Below are 26,630 nucleotides of genomic sequence, written 5' to 3'. Positions count from 1 at the left end.
TTTGCTTTGTTTTTTTAAAAACTTATAGCAATTTTACTACAAAGTAAGTTGTTAACTACAAAAACGTAAAAGAAAAAGGAGAACTCAGGCTAATGTGACAGAAGACAACAGCCTTTTTTTTACATGAATTTTGGACATGAGTACAAAAGAAGTTTGTACTGAAAAAAAAGATGAAAACAAATTCCCTTGTCTTTGAAACACTGACATCCAAAAAACACCACTGCACAAGGACACAATCAACCAGGCGACTGGCGGCAAAGCATCTGGAGCTTTTTTCTTCCTCTGCGTTTCCTCTGTGTTCTCTTACTCTGCACTTGAGATGTCTTTGTATAAGTTCGGGTCCAGCTCCTCTTTGTTCAAGTTTATATAAGTTCCTTATAAGTGCAGATGCTATCACAACAGCTTAAGTGACAAGATGCTTGCTCTCCTACTCAACATCATCTCACAAATATCCACTGCTGTGTCATTGAACCAACACTGATCTCATTAAGATGAACAGCATCTCTAAAAATATAAATATAAATTCATCTAAACCCTGCCATATTTTGGTCCTTTTTCTTAATGTTTTCCTTTTAATGTTTTCTTTTGTTGAGGGTGAAAAAAAAACTCTTTTAGCTGTTCTCGTTCCACTCTGGCATGATGCTGACACTATGTACAGTGTGGTACTGGTGTGGCGATAATGTACGTGGGATGCCGTGTGTATAGAGGTACTCGTTTCCCTGTAAACCGGCGGTTGGCGACTGGATCCCAGCCCCGGGACTGCACTGGCGGCCCAGAGTCTGGTGGGTCATGGAGCTCTGGTACATGGCTGCATGGTGGCCGTCGCCCAGCTGCGGCGAGGCGTGGCCCCCAACCCCGCCGAGTCTGGACACCAGAGATCCTGAGGTGAAGTGAGCGGAGAAGTGCTGGTAGGGCAGCCGCTCCATTGGCTGCATGGTGGTGACCGAACAACTCCCGTAGGGTGAGACACTGGCCCAGGTGTTGCAGCTGATGTCCTCCAAACTGGGAACGGGCTCGGCGCCCTGCGACGCGCTGGCGTACATGCAGGCCTGCCGCTGGCTGGATTCACTGCGGTAGGGCCCGCTGGCCAGGCCGAGGCTCTGGGCGTAGCTGACGGGACGGTAGTAATGGTCCTCCTCACTGGACGAGCTCTCCAGGTAGGCCTTCTTATAGCTGTGCTCGCCTGAGTGACAGTCATCCTCCACTATGACAGAGTTAAAGAACAGTGTTACTCAACTGGTCTGTTTATGTGAAGTAAAAAATGTCATAAAACTTTTTAAAATCAAGCCATATAGTCATATTTTGTTTCAATTAACATAAACAAATTGTTGATTTCATCATACATTAAATTACTATTATTATTATTATTATTATTATCATTATTATTAATAATAATTATTATAAAAAGTGCATTTACATGCTTTGCATATAAATGACAGTTTTTGAATACATTTTTTCTTGGATGAATATAATTTTATTAATGCACATATACGTATACGTATACGTTTTTCACAGTGTATATGACATAAGTCTGTGGTAGCATAACAAACATTATTAGACAAGTGACCACAAATGTCATCAGGAAAAATTTTGACACATTTACATTCATTTTAACCACTGTTTTCCATAAAATAAATATACAAGGAGTGCAAACGTACATGAAATCTGAACAACAACGGTAATCTCTGTAAAAGAATTTCATTTATAAAGGTCATAATTAATTTCATAAAGCATGACACTGTTATTGGCCAAATAATTGTAGTTTTCTTTGTCTATAGAGGGTATAAGTGAGCAGTTTAATAACCGCTTCAATTACAAACATTAACAGCAGTTGGTCTGGACACTGACTGCTGTAAAGCTCTATTATTTTCTTGAAATATCAGTGTTTCCCATATCAAACAAAATCATTCACATTGCCATCACTGCTGAACCATAGAGCCTCCTACCTTTCCTCTTGATGCAGTGGTACTCCTGGCTGTGCTCATGCGGCAGGGGGTAGGAGCCCGACTGAGGCAGCATGTCCTGTGAGGTGCTTGTGACCCCGTTCTCACACTGGGAGTACTGGGAGCTCAGGGTGCTCGGGGTGCCCAGACCCTGGACCTCCCCACTGAACGGACTCTGGCTGGAGCCCACTCGCTGTCGCACTGTGCTGCGAGGCACTACTGGATACTCCTTGGTGCTAAATACAAACACACACACACACACACACACAATTACAGTTATTAGTTATATCCTGAGCTGACTTGAAATATTTCCAATTCTATTGTAACTTGCTGTGAAGAGTTAAATACAAAAACAACAGAATCACTCGTTAAATCCTGTGCATTTCCTTCTTTGCTCCGAGAGGTGGCTTCGCTCACCGAGGCTGACTCACGCAGGCTGAGGACACACAGAGAGAGACTCTCCTCTGGGGGAAACCCTTTCCAGGGGAAAATGCCAGCATGTACTTCGCTCCTATTAATCCACTGGATCCGTCAATAGATCATTTTGCTACTTTTGCCTCTTTGATTTTAGGGATCGCTTCAGTTGAAACAGTGACCTGGTTTTGCAATAAGCTCTCCCTTCAAAATTGTAACCAAGAGCAGACGTGCATGGCTTACTGTACTCAGCCGGATTGGACAATGGCATGCAAGATTGATAGTGTGGTTTTGGACTCTCCCCAAACTCTATATATTTGCAAGTTTTGATAGGTGAAATGCATTTTACTTAAAAAGTCTAATTATCCTGTGGCACGCACCTACTTAAAGTAACTTAATGTGCATCTGATGTGATCAAGTGAGCTATTTTTTAACAGAACTACTTGAAAGCACAGGGATCTAAACCACTGTCCAGGGAGTTTTCTGTGCCGCACGAATCGTGACATTAATCTGAAATGCTTAATTGCGAAAGCCTTTATTCTGTGGCTCAGGATTAAAGGTCATGGGAAGGAAGCAGGATTTTAGCACCTTGTGGAAACGCCAAGCAGCTTTTCCACTGCTGTATGATTTGGGATTTTTTGCATTTGAACATACACACACAAACACGCACGCACGCACATGCACACAACGTCTGCATTGGCTGCCCAATGAGGGGTGGAGGTGCAGGAGAGGGGGGGGGGGAGTTGAGTTGGGTTGGGTTGGTGGGCTGTGAGTTTCAAAACCAGATTTTGTCCTTTGAAAAAGTGTTTTCCACGCAGTATGGACTCCATCCCTCATCTGGACTGAATAACAGCGCGAGAGAGGGAGAAAGGCAGAGAGGGAGAGCGATGTGGTCGTGTACTGCTTTGGCTGCTGGACCGAGCGATACCACCAGTTCATCACACGTGCATGTACATTCACACACGTATATATATATATATATACACACACACAGACACACGCAGCCGACGCATTAACAGTTGGAACATCCTGCTTGAAAGAGCTGTGAGGAAGGGAGATGTTGCAGTTGTGTTTTCAGAGGTTCTGCCAGATCAGCCATAAAAGTCTTCAGCATGAAAACTGGCCGACGATCAAGAGCTACACTTACATCACCGAAAATAACACTCGTAACTAGCTCGCACAGGGGCGATTGAAGGATTAAAGTGGGGCTTGTTAAGTGACAGTGTGTCCAGCGTGTCAGCTATGCCTGCCTAATTGCGGTTAACATTTATCTACTCATTTGACATCATTGAGCTTGTGTCACCGTTTCCATACATCACAGCCCGCGATCAATGAAAGAAATAGATTATAGATAGATACGGAAAATGCTCCAAGAGGCTCATCATCTTTTACCTCTGCATTCTGGACATCCTGTGCAGCTCCATGTCATCGCTCCCACGAAAACCTTTTGCAAATGGGTTGTTCTCAATCTTCAGCTGGGTTATCTGAAAAAAAAAAAACACACTTGACATTACTGCACAATAAAATAAAAAAAAACTTCTTGTGCTGGTTGTGTTTTTCATTCCAAGATCATCAGCTACAAACTTTACATTTTTTACATTTTAATTCCAAGATCAACATCTACAAACTTGCATCAATATTTTTTTCCCCCTTAAAATAGCTGCTATTTAAAAATGCAACATTTAAGCAACAAGCCTCTCACTGCAAGGCCTCTGCAGCCTGAGGCTCACATAATGACAGTATTACAACATGTTTTTTCGCGGAGCTGTGTCTTGAAGTTTTTTTTGGACGCATCCAAGTGCTCACGAGTCGCCCAGGAGAACGAAATAATAGCTCACATTTCCAGAAACCGTAGATGCTCAGAGGGGTCCTAAACAATTCAATAAAAGCATGTCTCAATAAGACTTATTTTCATTGCATAATTTATAATGTTACATTTGATGGTCTCTGGCTTAGCAGACAGTTGGCACGAGTCTGACATATAAAAATGATGTGATTTATTACATGACTTTAAGATTTTGGTTTTGAAAAAAAAAAAAGAAAGAAAAAAAAGTCTTTGTTAGTATCAAACAACAAAAGTGCAGATTTTGTTTTGAAACAGTAAGCGAATCCCAAAGAGCTTAAACACAATCCAGGGATATCCCTCTCATGAGCAGTGGTTTCTGGCAGGTAATTAGTTGGCAGCTCCTTGGTGCTTCCAGCTTTCTGACAAGACTGGAGGTTTGTCTGCACGCTGGCTGACACTCTCACCAAACCTTGTAAAATCTCTCGTGTGACACTTTGCTAGCTTCTTGTTAATACACGCATCCTGGCAGAGTGTTTGCATATTGTTTCATCTTTTGAAAAAAAAAAAAAAAATTGTTGAGAGTCCTGGTGCACTCTGTTTACCCTCTGCTGTGAGCGCTCCAGGAGAAAACACAGCTAGACAAATAATTGCCCATTCCAAAGTGATAGCCTGAGCTCAGTTTACAGAAAAAGAAAATAAGATATTTTGCAAAAAACACATGTGAGTTCTCCTACTGGCTGGACTCAGAGGATGGAAATAATCAGAGCACAGAGTATGAATACTATTAAAAAATAATTTGGGAGTGGACTCAAGACAATTTGGGCAAAATTCATTCACGACTTCAAAGACTCAAAGCAACAGTTTTCTAGACTGTGTCAAAACTCTGCTCATTAAAATAACATGGGGGTGGTATATTTCCAGATGCTGTGCTATTTTAGCTGGAGGAAGAGAAGCACTTCTAATAAGGTTTTCTATTAAGCAGAACATAAGCTGTATAGAGAGCTATATATATTCATCTCTCAGCTCAGAGATCATTTCAGAAAACACTGTTTGGAAAAATGTTTTAATTAGAGCATACGGCAGGAAAAGAGGTGAAACCAGACACTTTGACCATTTTCATTAGCTGAGAGTCTAACAGGTGAATTGGACACATGCCTGCAGCTCGTATTGCTCTAGCAGATGTCAGACTGTTTGATTAGACAGTGGTGGTAACGCGCCTGGAAATCAGAAATGCTTGTTTTTCTGCAGGTCTGGAAAGCCCCAATAATTAGCCGAGAGGTTACGATCTCAGCCCCCAATAACATGTTTGAAAATAATGAATGGTTTCTACAGAATGTCGGTCATTTGTGCTTCCTGTTCCCAGAAGCGCGCGGAGACTCGGGATTGGCTGCGGGGACATTATGAGCTTTCGCCCCTTTTTCTCCCATATTCCCCAAACTAAAAACATGTAGGCCTACATGGTTAAGTGACGTTAAACAGACGCTGTTTACAGATATCTGTGATCCCGGCATTTTTGGACAGAGTAAATACTGAGTTTTATTTCAAGAAGGAATAAACAACTATGAGGCTCCAAGGCCTGGAGAAACCACACACACACTCCATATAACGTATATTTAATGCTGTTATGGGCCTTTACTCTTTTTTTTTCTTTTTTAAATTGTTGTGTAACATTTTTTTTGCAGCGTTTAAACACTAAAATGAGCAGAAACAGCGAGACTCATTTTTATTAACTTTTATTAGGCTCATTTAAGATACAGGTTAATGTCCCGTCAATTAACTGCAAAAAACTAAAAATATAGAAAAAAAATGTGAATACATAATAATACAAATAACAAATTACGGTTGATTGGTTATTTTCCGCTTTATTTTATTTTATTATGGACTATTTTATTTTTATTAGAATTTCGTTTCTTTAAGCAGGAAACTTTGAAACCTTCTGTTTTATGTTGCGCATCTGTCACCAACGCACAACAGGCTGTTCTGATAAATAACAGGCCAGAGATAATCTCCTGATGAGATAATCGAGTTAATAAAATCTCCACTGTTTTTTTTCTGCCACTGTGGAATTGACTTAAAAGACAAAAGATAAAAACAGAACACTTTCTAACCCAATAATTAATAGAAAATAAATATCAAAGTTTTTCTAAAATTGCAAAATAAAGTATTTATTTTGATCATTAATTACAACCTGGGCGTATTATTGTTACTATTATTTCTATAAGCCTACTATTAATATAGGGTGTGATCGTCATCATCATGTGTTCATCCGCCTGAGTGATGCGGCCCTATCTGCTTTATCTGCAAGTTGTCTCACGCTACAAAGCGCTGTGGGCTTGTAACTTGGAAAAAAAAAGAAAGTCTCTTGAGGTCAGACGTCGTCTAGTCGGGTATCTGCAGCTTTCCCTCCGTCTGTCAGTGACTCAATGTGATAGCAGAGATTTTCAGCTGACAGTGACAAGGCTTCGCGCTGCTGCCTCACACGCAACTTTGCGTTTCTCTGCTGCAGCCACTCACAAACCACACAGCCCTCAAATAAAGAAGGGGGCAAAATTCAAATAAAGTTGTGAATGATTTAATCATTATTTGAAAGATAAGTCTATAGTGTGATGATTTTTTTGTATTCATTTATAAAAATCTATATATAATAAATCTATTCTCCTTTGTACCGGCCTGTTTTTAAATGCGCAACATAATATCCCCTTTGCGTTTCTGCTGCGTTTTCCCTTAATGAAATGAAATGGCCTCATAAAAAACAATTCAAGTTACTTATTTGCAGTAGAAAAAAATTCAAACCAACCCAAAATCCAATAGGAGCTAATGAAGGACTTACCTTGTGGTTCTGATAGGATGTGACCGCGATGAAGGCAGTCTCCGGGAAGACGTGGGTGCAGAAGGCCGTGTTCTTGGAGCCAAAGCCGTTATTTTCATCCGCCTTCACGATGTGGATCCTCGGTTGGTACTTGTGCATGGAATTTAAAATGATCTGCAATATAAAAAAAAACCCCGAGATGCTTAGTGTTGTAGACTTGAATGCAAATTATCATAAGAAAGTTTGTCAAAAATAAATAAATAAAACTTTAGAAAAAATAGAACAAACTTTTTCATCTTCTTTTTTAATGAGAAAAGATTGTAAGAGTGGAGCCCAGTTGCTTTGAAAAGTGTAGAAAAGTAGTTTAAATGTAATGCAAAAAACAAAACAAAAAGTTTGGTTGATTGGAGTTAAGCTACTGTTCACAAGCAATTTTCTACTTTTTTTTCAGGCTGAGGATGCTCAGTTTACAACAAGTACAAAATGAAACCCAAGCATATAGCCTATAAGACCTGGATGGGCATCATGGCAGGAAAGTAAGACATTTTATTGGCATCATTTTTTGCTACACTAGAGTTAAAACCAAGGAATAAAACGTATAAAGGCTTGGCAGCTACTTATATTAAAGTAATGTAATCCATTAATCAAACAGAACCACAATAAATCAAATGAAGCTTTTCTTTTCCCCAGTCAAAATTTGAATTTTCTTTTTAAACTATATTACATATGACCTAAGGTAAACTTTTATTACACTACAAAAGCCTCTGAAAGTTTTACTGTTTCATGAATATTGCAAATAAAAATGGGCCGTGTGCAGAGTTATTAGAAAGCCCACTCATATGAACCTTTACACTCATTAAGAAATACAATTCTTACGAGTTCAGCCTGAAAAATGAAATAAAAACTTTGAGCAGTAACAGTAATTTACTGTATTACAGTGTCCCCATGGCAGAGTAATGAGATGAGCAATAAGACTGCAGGTCGTCTCTCTGGTTGCCCCTTTAATCCGACTAACCTAGCCTATGCTAACTAATGACTACTACCAGTGGCTAGCTTGGCGACATTAAGACGCACTCCACACAGCTGAACTTGAGCCTTGAACTTCTCTTTTGAGGCCCTCTCATGCGTGGGTTTTAAGTCTAATTGTTTTGACGGAACAGGGGGTCATGGTCGTCGGCCTTCAGGAAAATCTAATGGTTTTTATTTTCACCCGGTCCACTTACATTTAAAGATTAAAAAAACAGAGCTGTCTTTTTTTTCCTTCTCTTCTCCCCCTCCCCCTCCTCCGACCCCCAACCCCCTCCATTTACCCCCCCCCCCCACCCTTCTGTCCCATAGGCATTCCTCTTATCTGCTATCTCAAAGGTTGTTTTTGTACCTGCCTTTCACTGCCAACATGAGGAGAGACAAGGGATCGCCCTGACCTCCAGTACCTGTGGGGGCATCACACATGCAGGCATACCCCCCCTCCATCTTTTCTTAGAGCCGAGTGAACCATAGAGGCCTAACATAGATGATACAATAGTCATCCATTATTAATTTCCAGTTGAACTTGATCTCATTTCATGGTGCAATAGGTTTTTTGTAATGGGCAGACACTGGTTGCCGTGCACCTTGTCAATGCAAGATGGAGATGAAGATGCAATGGAAGTTACTGACCCTGTGCACAAAATATCATCACGTTGGTTAGATGAGCAGGCTGTTGAGGAGAGCATGACTTTTGTACAGTTTCCAATCTATCATGAATGGAACTATTGGGATCAGAAAGTTTTAGAGCTGAAAATTTAACCTGTTTTGTTTTTTTTTTACCAAGAACTGAGAAAAACTGAGAAAAATTTAACCTAACAGGTAAATTTGTCTTCATTCTCATATTTAAGTGAATTATTTCCTGTGTTGTAAAGTTATGCCACTCTTGTAGATGAACCATTGTGAACCACAGAAGTGGCATTTCTGTTCTGTCTGGATTCTTAGAGGCTTTAACTTTCTATGAAAGAGCTTTTCAAAAATATCTGAACCAAAGTGCAGAAAAAAAGTAGGTTAAGTGAAACATTTTCCCATGCATGCCTTCACTGATGCCTTATTTGAGGTCTGCAGAGATGCGTCCGAGCTTGGGACCTAAACCACAACAACAAGCCCATCAGTGCAGAACCCATCATTCTCCACACTACATGGCCTTAGAAGCTAAAAAAAAAAAAAGCCAGTCGCTGAGACACATTAGAAGTTGCATGGAAATTTTTAAGTGTACATTTAACCCTGGAAAATAGCATGGTCCAATGACTGTGGGTTCCCAAAGTCCAGTATGTGTGTTAGTGGGGGCAGGGGTGTAGCTGCAGACCACCCACCGGGGGCCCCAGCACACGCCTCGTCTCCCAGGCCCAGCCGCTGCCCTGCCTGGGTCTCAGTATCTCTGCAACCCCCCCTCCTCCACCTCTCTAGCCTCTGGATGATAGTATTTAATGATAGTGAGGGATCACTTTGGGTCTCACGCCGCTGCCCTTTTCTTTCAAGTCCCACCACATCAGAGAGTTTCCCCGAGCCTCGGGATTAGAAGGCTTTGTACACCATCATCTATTGCTCATCGCACACTGCCATTCAAATATAAACAGTGCGATCCTCACACTCCACCCTCCTGGCCAAAACATGTGTGGGAAGACGGGGAGACGAGTGCAGGAGCAAAGCGAGGAGGGGAGGAGGGGGAGAGAGATGAATAACATTGAGAAATATTCCTGGAGTGGAGAGCGAGATCAAAGCTGAAGCTGCAGCTTGGTATGAAACCTGAGACTAAAACAAATGATTTTTTTTAGGAATTCGAGAAAACAACACCAATTTGCTTACTCGAATCCATAACAATGAGTCCACAGTTTTACTGTAGAGGGTTAAGAGGAAAAATACTTCACCAAGGTCAAAGCACCGAAAGCAAAATAAAGTTCAGTATCAAAAGTAGGAGTTCTCATTAAGCTGAATGTTCCCCTCCAGAGTTAACAACCGTTAGCAATGTACATGCAGCATTTTCAGATGAACTCTGCCTTTAACTGTAGTTTATCTGAGAGCAACACATCATCTTTGACAGTAGCAATGTGGGACAAAAACTACTACAGTCACTATAGCTGTCAAACAGCAGGATAAAAGGGTGCAATATTTTCACATCCAATGCAGTGGCATAAATACTCGTAAAAGAGACTTTGCACAACTGCTCTAGTGTTTTATAACAAGGAAATAAATCCATTTAACCATATACACAACACCATCAACTGACCTTTACTATGATATGTGTATATTATGGGAAGATATATGTCAATGTTATTGGGCTGTTCAGATACATCAAGACTATGTGTTATGCTGCACTTTTTTTTTGCACTCACATGTTCTGTCTGAAAATATCAATTAAAAAAGAAAGAAAAAGAAAAAACAGACATGCAAATACAGACAAACAAATTTGTGTCACTTAAAGAAAATGAAATCTGCAACATATTTCTTTGCTAATGCAAAAAAAGTTGTAAATCAAAGTAATTTAGCAGAATTTAAGACTGTGTTGCATTAAAACCTGTTAAAATGTGATGAATTTCAATAAAAACAAAACAAAACAAAACAAAGTTTGCACGTTTAACCCTGCACGCAAACACTCAGGCCCCATGTGGCTCAGCTTTCTTCGCAGCAGTCCTGAGCTGTGAGCTCGGCCCTGCTCAGTCCGCAGACATGTGTCTCATTACCAGACTTTTTTTTTTTTTTTGAGAAAAACGTCTGCCTCAGGCCTGTCCCGAGCTGTTCCAATCTAAATCAGCAATATGTTTTGGTCTCATGTCTCACTGCTAGTAATTATAAATCATCTACAAGTTATTTCAACCAGCTGGACCAACAAGCTGATGGATTAGATTTCTGGCCAGCCACCAGCGTTTCATTTATGAATCCCATGGTGCCGTCTCCCAGCACAAAACAGTGCGAGCCAGGAACTACTGCAACCAATCAAAAAACGCACGTTAACCTAAAATTTACAACAATGCTGCACATTCCGACTGAGCCCCGGCTTCATTTCACCAGCTGGGCTCTGGCAAGGCAACAACCACCACCACTGGTGCCATGTGGATCGATAGCAGCTTTTGTGTGTGTGTGTGTGTGTGTGTGTGTGTGTGGTGAAAGAACACACACTGGTATGCATTTTTTTCAGTCTCATTTTAGATTCAAACTGGAGTCAGTGAAACAAATGGTTGTAAAAGACTTGACACTAGTTAGACTACCTGTAGCTATCATAATAAGACCAGGTTTTCTAACTCTTAATAGGGTTTTCTAGCTCTTAATGACCTCTTAGATTTACACAAAACTACCTAAATAAACAACTTTTTTCTCAACCCCGGTGAACCTTATTCACTTTCACATCTCTCATTACCATTAACTGAACACTTTTAATGACTTTGATTGAGTCAAAGTCATTTCCTGGTGTTTCTCCTTATAATTTAACCTCTGTCCTTAGAAACGGGCCTGCTATTGATGTGCCTCTTTTACCCAAGCTCATTATTGTTTTGTTTTTTTCCTCTTCTTTCCTTTAACGACTGGGCCCATTAGTAAGAAAGCTAATTGTGTAACTATTTCATTTCCACAACAAGACATCTAATTAGGCCTCAATGTGCCCATCAACCCAAAATTTTATGAAAACCTGTGGCCAACAGGCTCATTTGTAGCCTGAAAACACGTTGATGAAGTAAGTGATATTTGTGTTTTCTGTTTTGGGTACGACAGAAATAACAAAAGCCCGGGGGCCAGATATTGAGTTGAGGATAATGAGGAGTTAAGGTTAGGAAATGGGTACCATGCAGTCCCTTGCTGGTGAAGGGGAGGGGGCAAGGGAGGTGATGGGAGGGGTGCAATTGACTCTTTCCTTTTTGCTAAAAAGTGCCCAACTGCTCCCCTTTACTTATGAAAGCAGACTTCCAGGAGGTCTGCAACCTTTATGCATACAGGGGGTGCTATAATAAACCCAGCAACACAAAGTACCAAAGAGGGTCCAGGATGCTTGTATAACAAACATATTATTCCACTTCACCATCAATGCTGGCAGGATGAAAAGAGTCGACGTTCAAATTAAGATCTTTGTAAACATTATTAGAGATGAGTGTTTTCTCCAAACAGCAGCTTTAAGTTAAATCGACTCATTAAAACATGACGATATTATTTTTCATTTACTGTGTGCAAATCAGGGGGACATGATGATCGGTCTTAAGTATAAGTTACTTAAGTAACACAACTACACATTTAAAACTAATTTATTAACCAAATTTAGTCATTTTTTGTTATTTAAACTCATCTCTCTTGCATTAAATCGTCAAATAATTCAACTCAATCAAGCTCAGAAAAGATGCTTCCTTTATGAGACCGAGAGAAATTGAAAATTTTCTGCCAGGATTTTTTTCTTAGTTTCACCGAGAGTAACTAACTAATTTTTCAACACCTAAACAGGCCAACTACAATTATTTATTTAGCAACAAGACAAGCAACAATGGTTGCAAAAAAATCCATCAACTGTCCTTTTCTCTCTGTGAATTTCCTAAACCAATACTCTCTGAAATGCTGCAGAAACGGAAAATCTCATTTGTATCAGAATAATCACAACAATAGAGGAAGTTTAAAAAACTAAACAATTCAGGCAGAAAAAAATACAGCAATGCAGCAAAAATGTGGGATGAAAAAAATAGTTGTGCAATTTGATTTTAGCAGTGCATGTGGCAATGTGTACAACTTTGCACATTTGCAGAAAGTTTTCACACAACCAAAACTTCATGAAATTAAAGTCCTTGACTTGGAGAAATTCTCAAATTGGTCTGTTCAATCTTTAAAGTATTTTTTATGGACACAGCCTTAATGGTGCTTTATCATGCAATACATATATATAGATATATAGCTACACATATTGTATATATAAAAGAAAACTCAGGAGCAGGGGGTTGCAGATTAATCCGACTTTTTTTTTTTAAGTTAGGCCTTGATTGCAATATGTGTAAATCAATAAGAAATAAGAAAGTGGGCTATAAAAACGGATTATTTAGAATAGGCTATAACCAATAATAGTATTATTAATAATTATTATTATACGCATTTATTAGTGTTATTATTAGCTGTATTATTATTATTTAAAGTAAGTTGCTTTCAGTCTAAGTCGCCAATTTGTCTGTTATTTACATTCTGGGTGAAGGAGGAAAACACTCATTACATGCACTCATCGTCATCATCATCAGGTGTGAAAACCAGCATTTGTTGTGTAAAGCGCGACAGAGGCTCATGGGTGAAGCCCCACTGAGCAACAAACCATGCGAAAAATAGATTATTATTACGCCCTCCGTGATGTGAGTGTGTGCATTAATAGTATAGAAGAGATGATGAGGCGTCGGCACCTACGTGTCCGAACGGGTCCAGGTGGTTGTTGGTCAGTTTCAGCTTCTGGAAGGAGACGAGCTGCCTCATCCAATGCGCCCCCGTGGCGGGAGAGTCCGGGTGAACGTAGAGTCTCCCGGGCATGGCCGGCTCAGCCTTCCCGGTCACAGACCTGGGAACACAGTCACACTGTAACACCTTGGACTGACACACACACATACACAGGCACACACACGAGCAGGCTGCCGGTGCGGGCGCTCTAACACACACTGGAAGAGGAGAACCATGTCTGTGGTGCAACATGTGGACTGGTTTTCTTGTTTTTTTTTTATACTGAGACTATTATTAAATTATTACAGAGTACAAATTTAAAAATAAAATAAATTATATAAAAGGCAAATAGCTCAGAAATTAAATTATACAAAAAAACAAAAAACAAAAACGAAAGACAAAAAGGAAAAAGAAATAGTTAATGGGACGTCGTTACTAACCACTAACAACTGATCTAGGATAATTGTTCATTTAATTAAAAAAAATGCATTAGGTCTTATTCAAATTCAATAAATAGACGTATTAACCAACATTATGGCATATGCAACAGGTTGGATTTTGGAGAGACCGCCCTCCTGTTAGACCAGGAGGTGAATCAGTTCCATGACAGGCTTTGGACAGGTCATTATCGGCAGTATTGGCATGTGATTATCCGCTCTAAGTAGGCTATCTCCTCATTGAGAGGCACTGACCCAAACAAGACATTCCTGGCCAAGGTTAGAGAGACCGACATGACACTAAACAAATATGTTTATGCTCCACGGTGCAAGAAAGGGCCGTGTTGCAGTGAACATATGTAGCCTGGTATAGCTTTAGGGGAGAAGTCATCAAACATCCATTCAGCACCGCGAGGATTCAGCTCCGGCACAAACGCGTCTCCCTGCTGACTACATTTCCTGGCAACCATTAAAAAACACACAGTTCATAATTCTCGAGGAATGAATACGTTCACTTCCGATTCTCCTCCATCAGGACGACAATATATAAGATTTCCTGTTGGAGTAGACTCCACAGAGAGCAGCTGCGACCCCCAAGACAGTGACCTGACCTCTGTATGAAACATCCTGCATGTGCGTAAAAGTAAAAAAAAAAAAAGAAAAAGAAAAAAGTTTCTGTGGAGATGAGTCTTTTTGTGTGTTATATATTTACATACCATTTATTGTCAGCGAATTTGTATCGATGGTCATCTGCGGGAACAACATCCATCAGGAGAATATATTTAGTTTTGGGGTTTAGGCCCGTGACCTTCACTTTGAAACTGGGGAACATTCGCCTGTAAAGGACAAAAAACAAAACAAAACAGGTTTACAGCACGCTAAAGGTGTTTCTGTCAAAGTGTGGACACAAAAAAGAGAAGGAAAAATAGCACAAGAAAAATTAGACTGTGGTGGTGTGTTTTCATTGTTTTCAGCTCTGGTGAAGAAATTAGCGGAAATCACATCCAAATTTTGGCCGTTTAGCTGCGTCCAATGCGTAATTAAGAAATTATGAATGAAGACAAATGAGTCTTTTCAGAGTAAAGTTACTAAACTAAACTAGAAATGGTGTAAATGTCTATATTTGGGTTGGAAAGGTGAAGACTATAAGCAGCCCAGGACTTTAGGTCTGTGTGAGACCTGCACATTATAAAATGTTTTTCCACTGTGGGCCAGATTTTTTTTTTCTTGCAGGATCCGTTTAGTAAATCATTTGGATATTTGCTGGGCTATCTGTCATTCAGCAGGAAAAAAAACACAAAATATGAGTAAGGCTATCAAGTCTCACGAGTCAGAGGGAAGGGCTGAAGACGAGGAGGGCTGCTGTGTTATATCATTTCACGCCAAAAACACGAGTGAAATGACTGACGGGAATATAATGGGAGACTTTGTGCAGCTGTGAGAAAACACTTTTCCACTGGCCGCGCTGGAGAGCACAATGAAATGTAGCTGTGTTAAATTATAAATGTTGGTCATTTATAATACACACACACGCGCGCACACACCCACGCGTGAGCCACCGGTCATTTGACATGAGCAGACACCGGCGGCCACGCACGCATACAGTCTATTATGCACGTTCACACTCAGCCGACGCGCGTTATTTTGACTGGATGCAGCCAGAGGGCAAAGCGTGGAGCTGACAGCGGGACACATGTAGCTACAGCCGCTGCACAACATGTTGCACGCAAAGAAGTGTTGTAGGCTGGAGGGAGGAGGATGTCTGCATACAATCTCATACACACATGGATTACAAATGGCACAACACATGCTCCTAAAATGACTTGATTTCACGAGTGGGGTAGGGGGTTAGACTCACACTCAGCAGTATTTTTTGCACCAGAGGTTTATCCATTTGCTCTCTCAGGATGATTGGTCGATGGAATTGCATTTCCCTACAGGGGCCACCCAGACTAAAATGTAGCTATGTGGTGCTGCAGCGCTAAAGCGTCCACCAGATGCTCTGTGTTTTCTCTGTGGTTCCTCAACAGTGTGTATTTCCAAATCCCCAACGCAAGAAAAAATTCCAATCGGGCCTATTGTCTATTTGAACTGAGAAATAGGCCTAAAGAAAGATAAATATATACACATACTCATTGCGTGTGCAGCCTTATCATCAAGCAGACATGCAGCCAACAACCCCTTGTGCATGATGAGCATTTTCCAGGCTTAAACGTTTTTATAAATAGATTTTTTTTTTAAAGTCTTACCTTCCGGCTTTGGTGATGATCATCTCCGTCCCCACCTCGTGAAACTTCATCCACAGTTCCCTCTCGTGCAGGTAGACTTTTATTCCCTCCATTCCCTTCAAAAATAAAACATCTTAGTGTCTGTGTACCGCTCATACACTCATGCGCTTTTACGCAGAGGTGCCATGCACTACTCTCACTAACTTTTGAGGCCTTCTTGAGTTGCTCAAACAGCCTGTTGTGAAAAACGTCTGTCTTCGGCTGCTAAAGGTGGAATTATAAATGATGAATAATTATAATGTTACATCTAATTTTAAATGGACAAGCAAAAACCTCTGAGTTGCTGCACATGCAAGTCTCAACAATAAATAATATAGGATATATAGTGACAATGTAATCCTTATGTAACCACTTAGTAACTCAACATCGGCATGCACTCGTCATTCTGCTGTCTTCAGCCTGGTGGGCCTTGCATCTGCATTTAACCCAAAATTAAATGCGGAATATGTAGCATAATAAACCACAATGTCTCATATAAAGCTTGTAAGAAATGTAGTCTCATATGAACTCATAAAATTTTGACTAATCTAATCGAAAATATGAAAAAAAAACTTTCTCATCTTCAGCTTCTCTAATTAATTTTCCAAACAGTTTCTGGGGGCAAATCGGTTAAGTTCAACTTCACTATAACTTTAGCACAAAACTTTAGTACAAAACAGAATGAAAAAGAAAGTTATACACTGTATAAACAGTATACATTTATTTTGGGAACTAATGGAAATTATCCACCACATTAACATCCATCACATTAACAGATATCAGCTCTCCTCGGATATTCTAAAGCGCAAAGCAACAACGCCAAGCTGCGAGGAGGACTTGAGCAGAGTGGATGTGTGGGCTCGGTGTGCAGCCTGCAGCAGTGAGAGTGAGGCCTGCACGCTGACTGATACTGACCTGCTGGATGTAAGTTGTCTGTGAAGATGGGGATTTGCTTGAGGTCCCGTTCTGCTTCTCTGATTTATTATCGCTTTGTACTTCCCTTGAATCCGAGCCACCAGGAGAGTTTTGGAGGCCAAAAGTCTCCTCTTGGTCCGCCATGACAGGAGCTCCGTGAACTGCCGCCCCAGCTGCAAGACCCAAAAACAGATATGTCAGTGTGTGTACAGGACTGTGTACTCACTTATTAACAACATCCCTTATTCCAATGAGTTTATATACGCACAGACAAACACAAGTAAACTTTGTCACCACGTGACCAAGAAGTTCTCCAATTTTTTGGAAAGTACAGTGTGCCAAATGCATCACAGACGAATAACTGCAACTCAGGCATCCCAACGTTATAAATAGCATAATGCATTAATGTACCAAGTTCAGCGTTCAGACTTACTGCATAATAAACCCAACTTAAGTTAAATTGTTGAAATAAGATGGAGTTTTGGTTTGTGCCAAGTAGCATGATCATAAATATAATGCTATTAGAGATAATCTATTATTTGAATTATATGGATTTATGCTGCCTAATATATTCTCAACATTACAAAAATGATGCCTTGTTTTGGGAGAACCAAGGCTGCACATTGAAGCATGCAGGCCGCTCACTATTAGGAAATACTGATTTCCTATTTAGGTCCCCCCCCCACACACAACAATAAAAGGCAATGAGCTTTGTTGTTGTTATAATGTGGCAACTCGGTGGTGTCCACGTTAAAGTGAAACACGGTTGAAAAACTAAATCCTCCACACTCAACACGGTGTCAGTTGTTGCAGCGAGCAGCGGCTTCGTGCAGCGTAGAGCAACGTCCACTACCATGTAAACCGCTATGAGCTGCAACCAGAGTGAAATACACGTAGCTGGATCAGAGCAGGATCAGCTTACCTCCAAACAAAAACACGTCGCAGCCTGAGAGTTGGACACGGAGATGGCACAACAGAGAGAGAGAGAGAGAGAGACAGGCAGACAGAGAGAGAGAAAAGAACCGGCGTCGAGTCTATAAACTGTGCAAAGCCCCCGATCCCGAATCAGATAATCCAGACGTTTAGCTCGACCAGGCTGCACAGAGCCTCCATGAATCCTGCTTTTTTTTTTCTCCTTCTCACCCCGGCGCGCTCGCTCTCTCTCTCTCTCTCAGTTTAAGTCCAGATCTGTCCTACAAGCGGAGCGGCGGCCGCGGAGGTCCTCGCAGAGCTCGGTGACAGCCACAACGAGACGCTCCCTTATTGGTGCCCTTATTTTAGAAGCCGAGGACCCGTTTTTTTGTGTGCGCCGACCCCCGCCGAAAAGCGCCGAGTACTGAGCTGTAGCAGAGTCCCAGAGGAGCAGGTCCGTCACCTCCTTCTTCCCTCCTCTCTCTCTCTCCCAGTCTCTGCCTTGTCAATTCTACAACCCCCCCTTCCCCCTTCCTCGCACCCCCCCCTCCTCTCTCTCTCTCTCGCTCGCGCGCGCTCCCTCGCTAACCCTCCACTGCGCATCAATGACCAACCGTGCGAAGCGGAAGCGGAGTCCGCGACGTAGATCGAGGGAGGGGGTGATGAGGGGGGTTAGCCTGTGCAGGAATAGTATTGGTTTATACCCCAAATAATAATTCCTTCCAGGTCCCCACCCCGGGTCTTCTGATTTTTCCGCTCTAAACCCTCTTTAATCCCCGTCTGGTGGCACGAACCCGTTTGGTATTTGGCATTTCATGCGTCGTGACGCGCACCCTCCTCCTCTTCTTCTCTTAACTTTTAGCCTCCGGACAATGTAGAATAAAATTCATTAAACACTACACCCAGTCTCTGTTTGATAGGCGCATACTGCACATTGATTAATCGACCATATGTTTTTTTTTCGCCTGTAGTTCTATCACTGCCTGAGCAATTAACAGCGCCAATTAACGAACCGTTTGCTAAAGCAGGTTGTCTCTAAATGTTATGAATGAACCTTTTACTAAGCATTAGTCACCTATTAAAGAACAAGGCACGGCGCATATGCGTCAGAGTAGGAGCATACAAAGACTTGGATACATCTGAATTGGGTTTATTCATCACCAGATGAAAATTAGAATAAAAAATAATAATGAACTTGGGGGCAGTGGATGTACAGGTTATATTACGTCCAGTGGTTTGGTCTTCACACTGTATCACACAAACTGCCAGAAGGTCTCAAAGCCACGTTGACAGTGAGAGTGTCTGGTTAGATATAGGCTGCACCACCGCAGACGCTGATGCATCTGACCTTATCATGTCAGGGCAAAGACATAACCCACTAATCCACGCACTGCAAAAAATGACCACTTTTCCACTTTTCATACAGATACAGAACTCGGTTAAGAGTTAATCAGCCTCGACCGCGTGCCGTAGTTGGATACTTTCAAACTTACAACCTCTCCTCGCCCTAACAGTGTTTTTCTTGAAATGTAAATACAGTGAACGGTGAATAGCTTTACTTTTCTCCTGTTCCTCCCGAGACAAGAAAGAAGAACAGTTGAAACAGTAAGAGGGCCCCTCTTACTGTGCAGAATATTTGATTTCAGTTAAAGACAGTAGCAACGTGAAATCACAGCACTTAAACTAAAAGTTGTCACTTTTTGCAGTGTGCGCAAAATATGTCATTTGCACTTTAGGCTGTTATCTCGTTATACAGAAGCCCGGAGACTCACTTTCCTCAGCAGTCAGTGCTTCAGGCTATCACACTGTTAGGTTATTGTTTATGTGGACTGAATATGAGACTTAATAGTGGATGAGTGGCACCAGCCTGGACGCAGCTGAAACGACATTTTTGTCTCACTTTTTCAATAGTTTACGAAGAAAATACCCTATCGAGTTTAAAATAAGATAATACAAAGATATAATATATCTCATGATGCTGAATATGTAATTTCTGCACAATATGGCAGACTTTTGTCCAACAACATTCCCTTGAAAAACTAGGCACTGCACTTTAACAAATGTTATTTAAACTTTTTTCAGTCTTATGTTTAAATGTTTGTTTCTTATCAAAATAGATGCAGGTCTTTTAAAGAAGCAAGAGGCTGAAAAACAGCCCGTTAACATTACACACATAACACACACAGCTCTGAAAGGCTTCCCAGTGGCATGCCCCTCCATTACTGTATCAACACAAGTAACGTAGGCTCTGCAGAACCTGAGCCACAGACCTGATGTTTTCTTTTCTTTTTTCTCCAGAGCGCAAATACAGTATTACCAGAATATAGGCATAAAACTGACCCAAGATCAGCAAACACCGTATGATTATTATTGGCTGAGCTGGAGTTTGTTTTACAGCGTTATTGCACGATAACATGCGATATTAAAATACAGATAAAAACAGAGGGGGAAACTGCATTTCATCAAAAGAGGAAAAAGGAGACACATGAAGGAAAAACATCCCATCTCGAGTTTGTATATACATGAAATAACTCATACAGTAAACAGTATACAAGTGAAGTCAATAGCCTATAATGTCAAAGTCAGTATTATGAAATGTAAACCTTTCTCTAGTCAGTAAGACGCTGACTGGGGGGGATACAATTCATTCCACAAACCAGGTTCGTTATAAGGTTTATATCATGGTTCAGTATCGTTATGCCTCCACCCAACAAACGCCTTGTACAGTTTTATTTGTTCCGCTTTCGCCATTGAGTCACTAATAGGTCTGAAAAGTCATTTAGGATAGGAAAGAGAGGGAAACACACACACACACACACACACACAGAGGGGGAGAGAGAGAGAGAGAGAGAGAGAGAGAGAGAGAGAGTTGGTCCACACCAGTTTTATAAGAAATTAAAAAGTGAAGTGCAGAATTGGACAACAAAGGTTTGGGTTTTCATGGAGAGAAACCGTGAAAAGAATCGGTCATTAAAGAGTGAAGGAGCGCGTGCACATTGATCAGAAGCCTATGAGCAAATAAAAAGGAAAAAAAAAACAGTTCACGTGCCGGGAATATTCATTAATATAATTAACTCGCGGCCTCCAGTAGGAGATGCGTTAACTAAGACTAACGAGACATTTGAATATGTTTTTTAAAAAAGCCTAAATGTGGCGAAATTCAGTCATTTTCTCAAATAACAGCAACGAAGGAATTATAGTTTTGAGACATTTAAAGTCTCACTGCAACAAATAACACAGTTTCGTTAAACATATCCTCCATGGTTGATCAGATTTGACCCTACACCTGTAAAGACGCAACATCATCCTCACACTATTGTTATTTCAACCTACAATACACATCAAATATTGTAAATATAAGAACTGTAAGCCCCTGATTTGCATCTACAAGCCACTAAATAGCTAAAAAAAAAAAAAAAAAGATTGAACAATAGCCTACATTTTGAGTGTATTCACAAAAGTTATCTAAAAAATAAATCACAGTAAAGTTCAAAAGACACAGCCATTAACATCCATAAAACTTCAACACACGCTATGGTGCATAATGTCGAACAGCTGAATATAATAAGTCTTAAATAAGTAAAACTTCATTAAAATGCTAAAGTTAAACATGTTATTATATCCTGTATACAATTTATATTTATTTACACATTACTGCTTTCCGTATAACTGGCAAATTGACGGGAAAGCTCGTCTGCATTTGCATATTATTAATAATTCAATGGAGGTGCGCCAGCTCAGTATAAGACCACGTGATGAAAGACAATTTAAGACTTGCAACACAATTACATTACAATAATGTAATGACTGCAATTTACTTTAGAAAATCACCTATGATTAAACTGTAAAATAAATCTGAAAATGAAATGAAAACTGCAGAGGTCCTTGCATCATATGGGGAATGACATAATTTAACATTCACACAAAATATTCTTTATCACACCATTATCAGGTTAGAAACCCCATCATAAATTTAAAATTGTTTTAACTGTGACCAAGAGGATTTTAAAAAATCAGCCAATGAAAAAATAACCTAAAGCAACATGATGAGCTTTAAGATTTGATATTACTGTATATTATTATAATTCTTCTTCTTATTATTATTATCATTATTAATCAGGCAATCAGCATGAAAGAGCAGTTGAGTTGTGTCAAAGCCTATACTGCAGCTGAAGTTCAACAAGACTGAATCATTGCATATTAAAAATAAGTTTGAATGATGATGGAAAGCAAAACAACACAACTTATTAAAATGAAGCACAGCACATCTGTGAATTACCTCACATTAAAAAAAAATCACACCCCTTCTGTGGCAGAGGAGAGAATCTCTCTCTAAAAAAACAAACAAACATGTTTATGTCAACTGTAAAGTTAATAAAACCTGTCCCCACTTCTAATAAAAAAAAGAAAAAAATTAATAAATTCTCAAATGTGTGAGCAGCTAACAGGTATTTACCCTGAAATATAATTTACCATGAAACAAAGTCCAAATGCAGCCTCGAGCGCAAACAATGCATCGACCACAGGAGTCAGTGAGCGACAGTAAGTGGCGCTGACCAGTGGCATCTAAACCTCTGACCGCTGCTCTCTGCTGCAGCCTGTAAATGTGCAGTATTAAACTCATACCACTGGATATAAACAGTGTCTGAAGCCCATTAACATCATATTTCAAAAAATAATCACATTGCCAGTGACTGAGTGCGCTGTGTGGCAAGTTCAAAAAATGTCTTAAAAAACTACAAATCCCACTAATCCAGGTTGCAAATAACAAGATGCCAGAAATTAAGAATGATACGTGAGGTTGAAAAAAAAAGTGAACCCAAAAAAAAGAAAGAAAAAGGAATGCGGCAACTCAAGTGAGCAACTGTGAATTTTGAGCTGCAATTGTGTGCAAGTTCACCATGCAACGCATATATACACACACAAACACCTACCCCTACACACACACACACACACACACACACACACACACACACACACACACACACACACACACACACACACACACACACACACACACACACACACACACACAGGGGGTTAAACACATGCTCCCTACCTCCTGGCTGTCCTGGCTGACTATTGAGTGTGTGGTCTGATGTTACCGCTTGTTTAGAGCCGTTTAAAGTCTGGTGAGACTTCAGCAGACAGGCAGGTGAAAGCGCTGGTGTGGCTAACCACCGGTCCAGCCAGGACTCCTGGGTCAGGGGAGAGGGGAGCCTGCCCAGATGCTCTGCACCCAAGACCAGCTGTGAGGTTTGTGGCTGAAAACCCGTCCACGGTTTTTGGTTCTCAGGAGCCAGTGCCAGAGAAGAGGAAGGAGGAAAGAGGGGGAGAAAGAAAACAAAAGCTGCAGAGGCTGCAATTTTTTTTTTTTTGGTGGGGGCCCAATCTTTTCCAGGTAGCACAGTTAAAAGAGTAATAACCTGATTTGATAAAATAAGTATGAATCTGATATTGATCCGCCTACTGGTGCCTCTTCAAGTCATGTTCATGTTCAAGATGCACATTTTTTAACTTCTTGACTTTGAGCTGCGCACGGATCCGCGACACAAAGCATGGAGTGCATTTCATGAGCAATTTCTAAAGCATAAACAAAGGAATATTATGACTCATCCTTGTGTGGATGAAGTGCTTATGGACGCTTTGTGCTCAGCTGTTTGTATATCCAACAAACATTCCACTGTCAAATAAGCAGACAAATGTTACTGGATAATAGAGAAGATGGGACTAAGTCCTGTTTCACTGACTGCACCTTTAAAGTCCCACCCCATCATCTACAGTATATCAGCAGCAGAGAATGAAATCTTGCATATAGTTTAGCGTTTGCCCTGCTTATGGGACCTGACAGCATTACATGGCTTAGACTTAAAGACAGGAGGTGAATGGCAAAAGCTGTTTGAAAGCAATGAGAGAGAAAGACGTTATAAAGCTGCAGGTAAGGTCATTAGAATGACTGGAAAGTGATGTATACCGACTGATGCCTCATTTGTTGGTGAGTAGCGTGCACACTCCCACTCAGCCACCACCATCCTCCTCTGTCTTTCAGTTTCTCTATATAAAGATGGAGAGTTGTAAACTCCCTCCTAATCCAGTATGGTTTCTCCCTCCATGGCCACACATGGGCCTGTGGTCTGCCCTCCACCCAAAGTCTTTGGCTGTCTTTTTATCCCCCTCCTCTCTTTCCTCTCCACTCCCCACCCTCGACCTCGTGAGTGAGTTTACCCTTGTTCCACTAGAAAAGGCAATGATAAGGTATCTGGGCCTCCATGGCGATGCAGGACTAAAAGAGGTATATCGTGTGTACGCAGATACACACACATATTCGCGTACAGTGCTCCACTTTTACAACCTGATCAGGGCTGCGGGCTCAGGGGTGGTGGTGGTGGTGGTGGTGGCGGTGGGCTTGGGGGCTGACACGTTTCTGCTAACAATCACATCACACACAGGGACCCACATTCCAACTTCCTGATCAAACCCCCCCCTCTCTCTCTCAACCGTCCCACCGCCCTGCTTCCCTGAGCTATACCTCCACAACCGTCCTCCTCCTCCCCCCTAAAGATCTCGGTGTAGACTTTAGTGGTGAGAGTTTAGAGAAACATGGAATTTTTCATGGAAATATTTACAGAAATATGAAGTGACAAAGATATTAATTTCAGGGAAAAAAACAGTAAGTCAGTCAGATCACGACGGCTCAAAACTGTTCTACTATAAAGATCATATTTTGATGAATTGGAAATTCTACTAATTTTAACACATCTGGATCTAGTTCATCTTGACATGTTGGCTGGTCATTTAAGTGAAGCACATAAAGTATATGTGGGTGGGTTTTACACCTGATGTTGTGTACTCTGGTGCCCTCTAGTGACATTTTCCAATAGTTCACATTTAGACTATTGAGTCAGATTTAGGGCTATCCATATAATGCTGGGTTTTCTATAGTTTATCATGAAAAAAATGGTTATGTGTACATTAAGTTATGTAATACTATTTCAATAGTGTTTGATTTACATATACAAATCAATAGGTGGGTTAGGTTATTTTCAAACATGATGCGTTATACACTGCATCATGCTTATATATAAAGTAAAAAACAAAACAAAACAAAAAAACAAAACACCATGAGCCTCCAAAACACAACCACATGTATTCAAACAGAGACACTGACGACTGCAGCACGGACACAGACACTCAGCCACCTACAGAGTTGAGGTAATGAGCATGGGTCTCATGTGGTGTGGTCTGCTGCAGCCACGGTCACATTCACAGGCCTGCGGGCCATCACGTCTCACTTCAGTGAGGTCAAAGCACCTTCAACTCTGACGTGTCCAAATGCACAAATTATGACTCTGTCAAATCCAGAAATTATGAATTAGGTATTTCCTTTGCCTCATATTGCATCTCTGGTATGTCCAGGATCAGTTTTGAATCCTGAGACGTTACATTCAGGCTGATGAAAGGCATTAAACACATAATAGATAGATAGGTAGATAAAAGCCAAGCCCTGCTAATCCTCAAATAGGGTAAAATCTGAAACTGAGTAGTAACAGTACATTTATTTTGACTTCCTTAATTCACCTAAAGGCGGAACTGGGTGGAGGATTGCACCAACTCTAACCCATATAATAAATGACTGTCTCTGTATTACATGGGAAATTGACTGTGACTAACTGTTTGAATGTGATGTACAAAAATGTATACAATGTTAACAAAGTTGAAAAAAAAATCCACCTGTTTATGGCTTTGTTACACATGTCTGAAATGACTAAACCTTGGATAATTATTAACACAGCTCTTATGCACCATATATATGAAGACACACTCAAACTAGTGCTGGAATTAGTTATTGACTTGGTATCTGACTGCCAGCTTGACTGTGATGCTATAAAAAAAACAACAAAGGACTGAATTAATCCCAGAAATTTCTGAGAATGTTAAAATTGGCCAAAGAAGCATTAAAATGGAAACATAGAGATGATTAGATCACTGAACTTTAGAGAGACAGTAAAACGAACTAAGAACAAATCAAGTGTGGCAACAATACTGGGGCCTAGAGGCAAAGGGAATACGGTGTGTATTCAACTTCAAACAGAGATGTATGGCAGAAAGTATGGGAAGAAACATAGAATAGAGACCATTGAGAAGAGAACATTAATTAAAAAAAAAAAGTAGCCTTCATTTCTTTTGGTTGGAAAAATGTAAAGCATGCACAGCCTGGAGATACAACATAAGCACTGCCACAATGACTATAACAAAGAATAGGACTGTAAGAAAGAAAAGTATGAAAAAGTACACTGGATAGGCAGCAGGAGGAACACAACCTCTTACAGCTGGACAGCAGACAGTGAGGGGGGGTATCACCAGCAGGCGGTGGTAATGCAACTACAAGAGGATACCAGCCGCTGTAAAACCTCAATGAAGAAGAAAGGCCCACTATTCAAATGCAACAAACTATAATAAACATGTTGCCTCGAGCCGACCCTCCCTGCGCCTTCTAAATTGAGTTCTCTGTAAACTTTGTCCTGACATAGCGTGCATTAAAGTGTAGCCTGGCCTACTCCTGTTTATTGGTTGATACTGGGGTCTGTTGTTGGTGTTTACAAGGTGGTGTCAATAAAAATATCACACACAGTTTGGATTCTTCTTATCCAGAAAACACAACAGATGTGGACTTAAAACATCTTCATCTAATCTGTTTGTAGTGTCTTACCTTTTATTTCTGCAGCACATGGT

At 40.7% G+C, this 26,630-nt stretch overlaps 1 protein-coding gene across 3 annotated transcripts; it reads right to left on the bottom strand.

Annotated features, from left to right (window-relative positions):
• Positions 1-26,630, bottom strand: tbx5a (T-box transcription factor 5a). Of its 3 annotated transcripts, none has more exons than XM_085793390.1 (9): positions 26,608-26,630; positions 16,986-17,158; positions 16,053-16,147; positions 14,520-14,639; positions 13,340-13,487; positions 6,974-7,126; positions 3,750-3,841; positions 1,947-2,179; positions 1-1,204 (listed from the first exon to the last, which is right to left on the bottom strand). In XM_085793390.1, exons 2-9 carry the CDS (start codon positions 17,127-17,129, stop codon positions 612-614), a joined length of 1,578 nt encoding a protein of 525 aa, XP_085649516.1. In that variant the 5' UTR covers positions 17,130-17,158; positions 26,608-26,630; the 3' UTR covers positions 1-611. The 3 variants fall into 3 exon arrangements, with proteins under 3 accessions (XP_085649516.1, XP_085649517.1, XP_085649515.1); XM_085793391.1 differs by lacking the exon at positions 26,608-26,630 and adding an exon at positions 22,957-23,159; XM_085793389.1 differs by lacking the exon at positions 26,608-26,630 and adding an exon at positions 17,908-18,410.

Source organism: Trachurus japonicus, chromosome 12 (assembly GCF_045865225.1).
Source record: "Trachurus japonicus isolate A0001 chromosome 12, Traja_1.0".
In the NCBI taxonomy this organism is placed as follows: domain Eukaryota; kingdom Metazoa; phylum Chordata; class Actinopteri; order Carangiformes; family Carangidae; genus Trachurus; species Trachurus japonicus.
Note: the sequence above shows the minus strand (reverse complement) of the source record. Positions and strands in the feature narration are given on the sequence as shown.

Bases quoted from the DNA above. Each gene is read 5' to 3' on its own strand.
- tbx5a (XM_085793390.1), bottom strand. From the start codon at position 17,129: ATGGCGGACCAAGAGGAGACTTTTGGCCTCCAAAACTCTCCTGGTGGC. The intron at 16,148-16,985 runs GTCAGTATCAGT...TTATTTTTGAAG, and splicing joins AGACAACTTACATCCAGCAG to GGAATGGAGGGAATAAAAGT. The intron at 7,127-13,339 runs GTAGGTGCCGAC...TTTATATTGCAG, and splicing joins ACCTGGACCCGTTCGGACAC to ATCATTTTAAATTCCATGCA.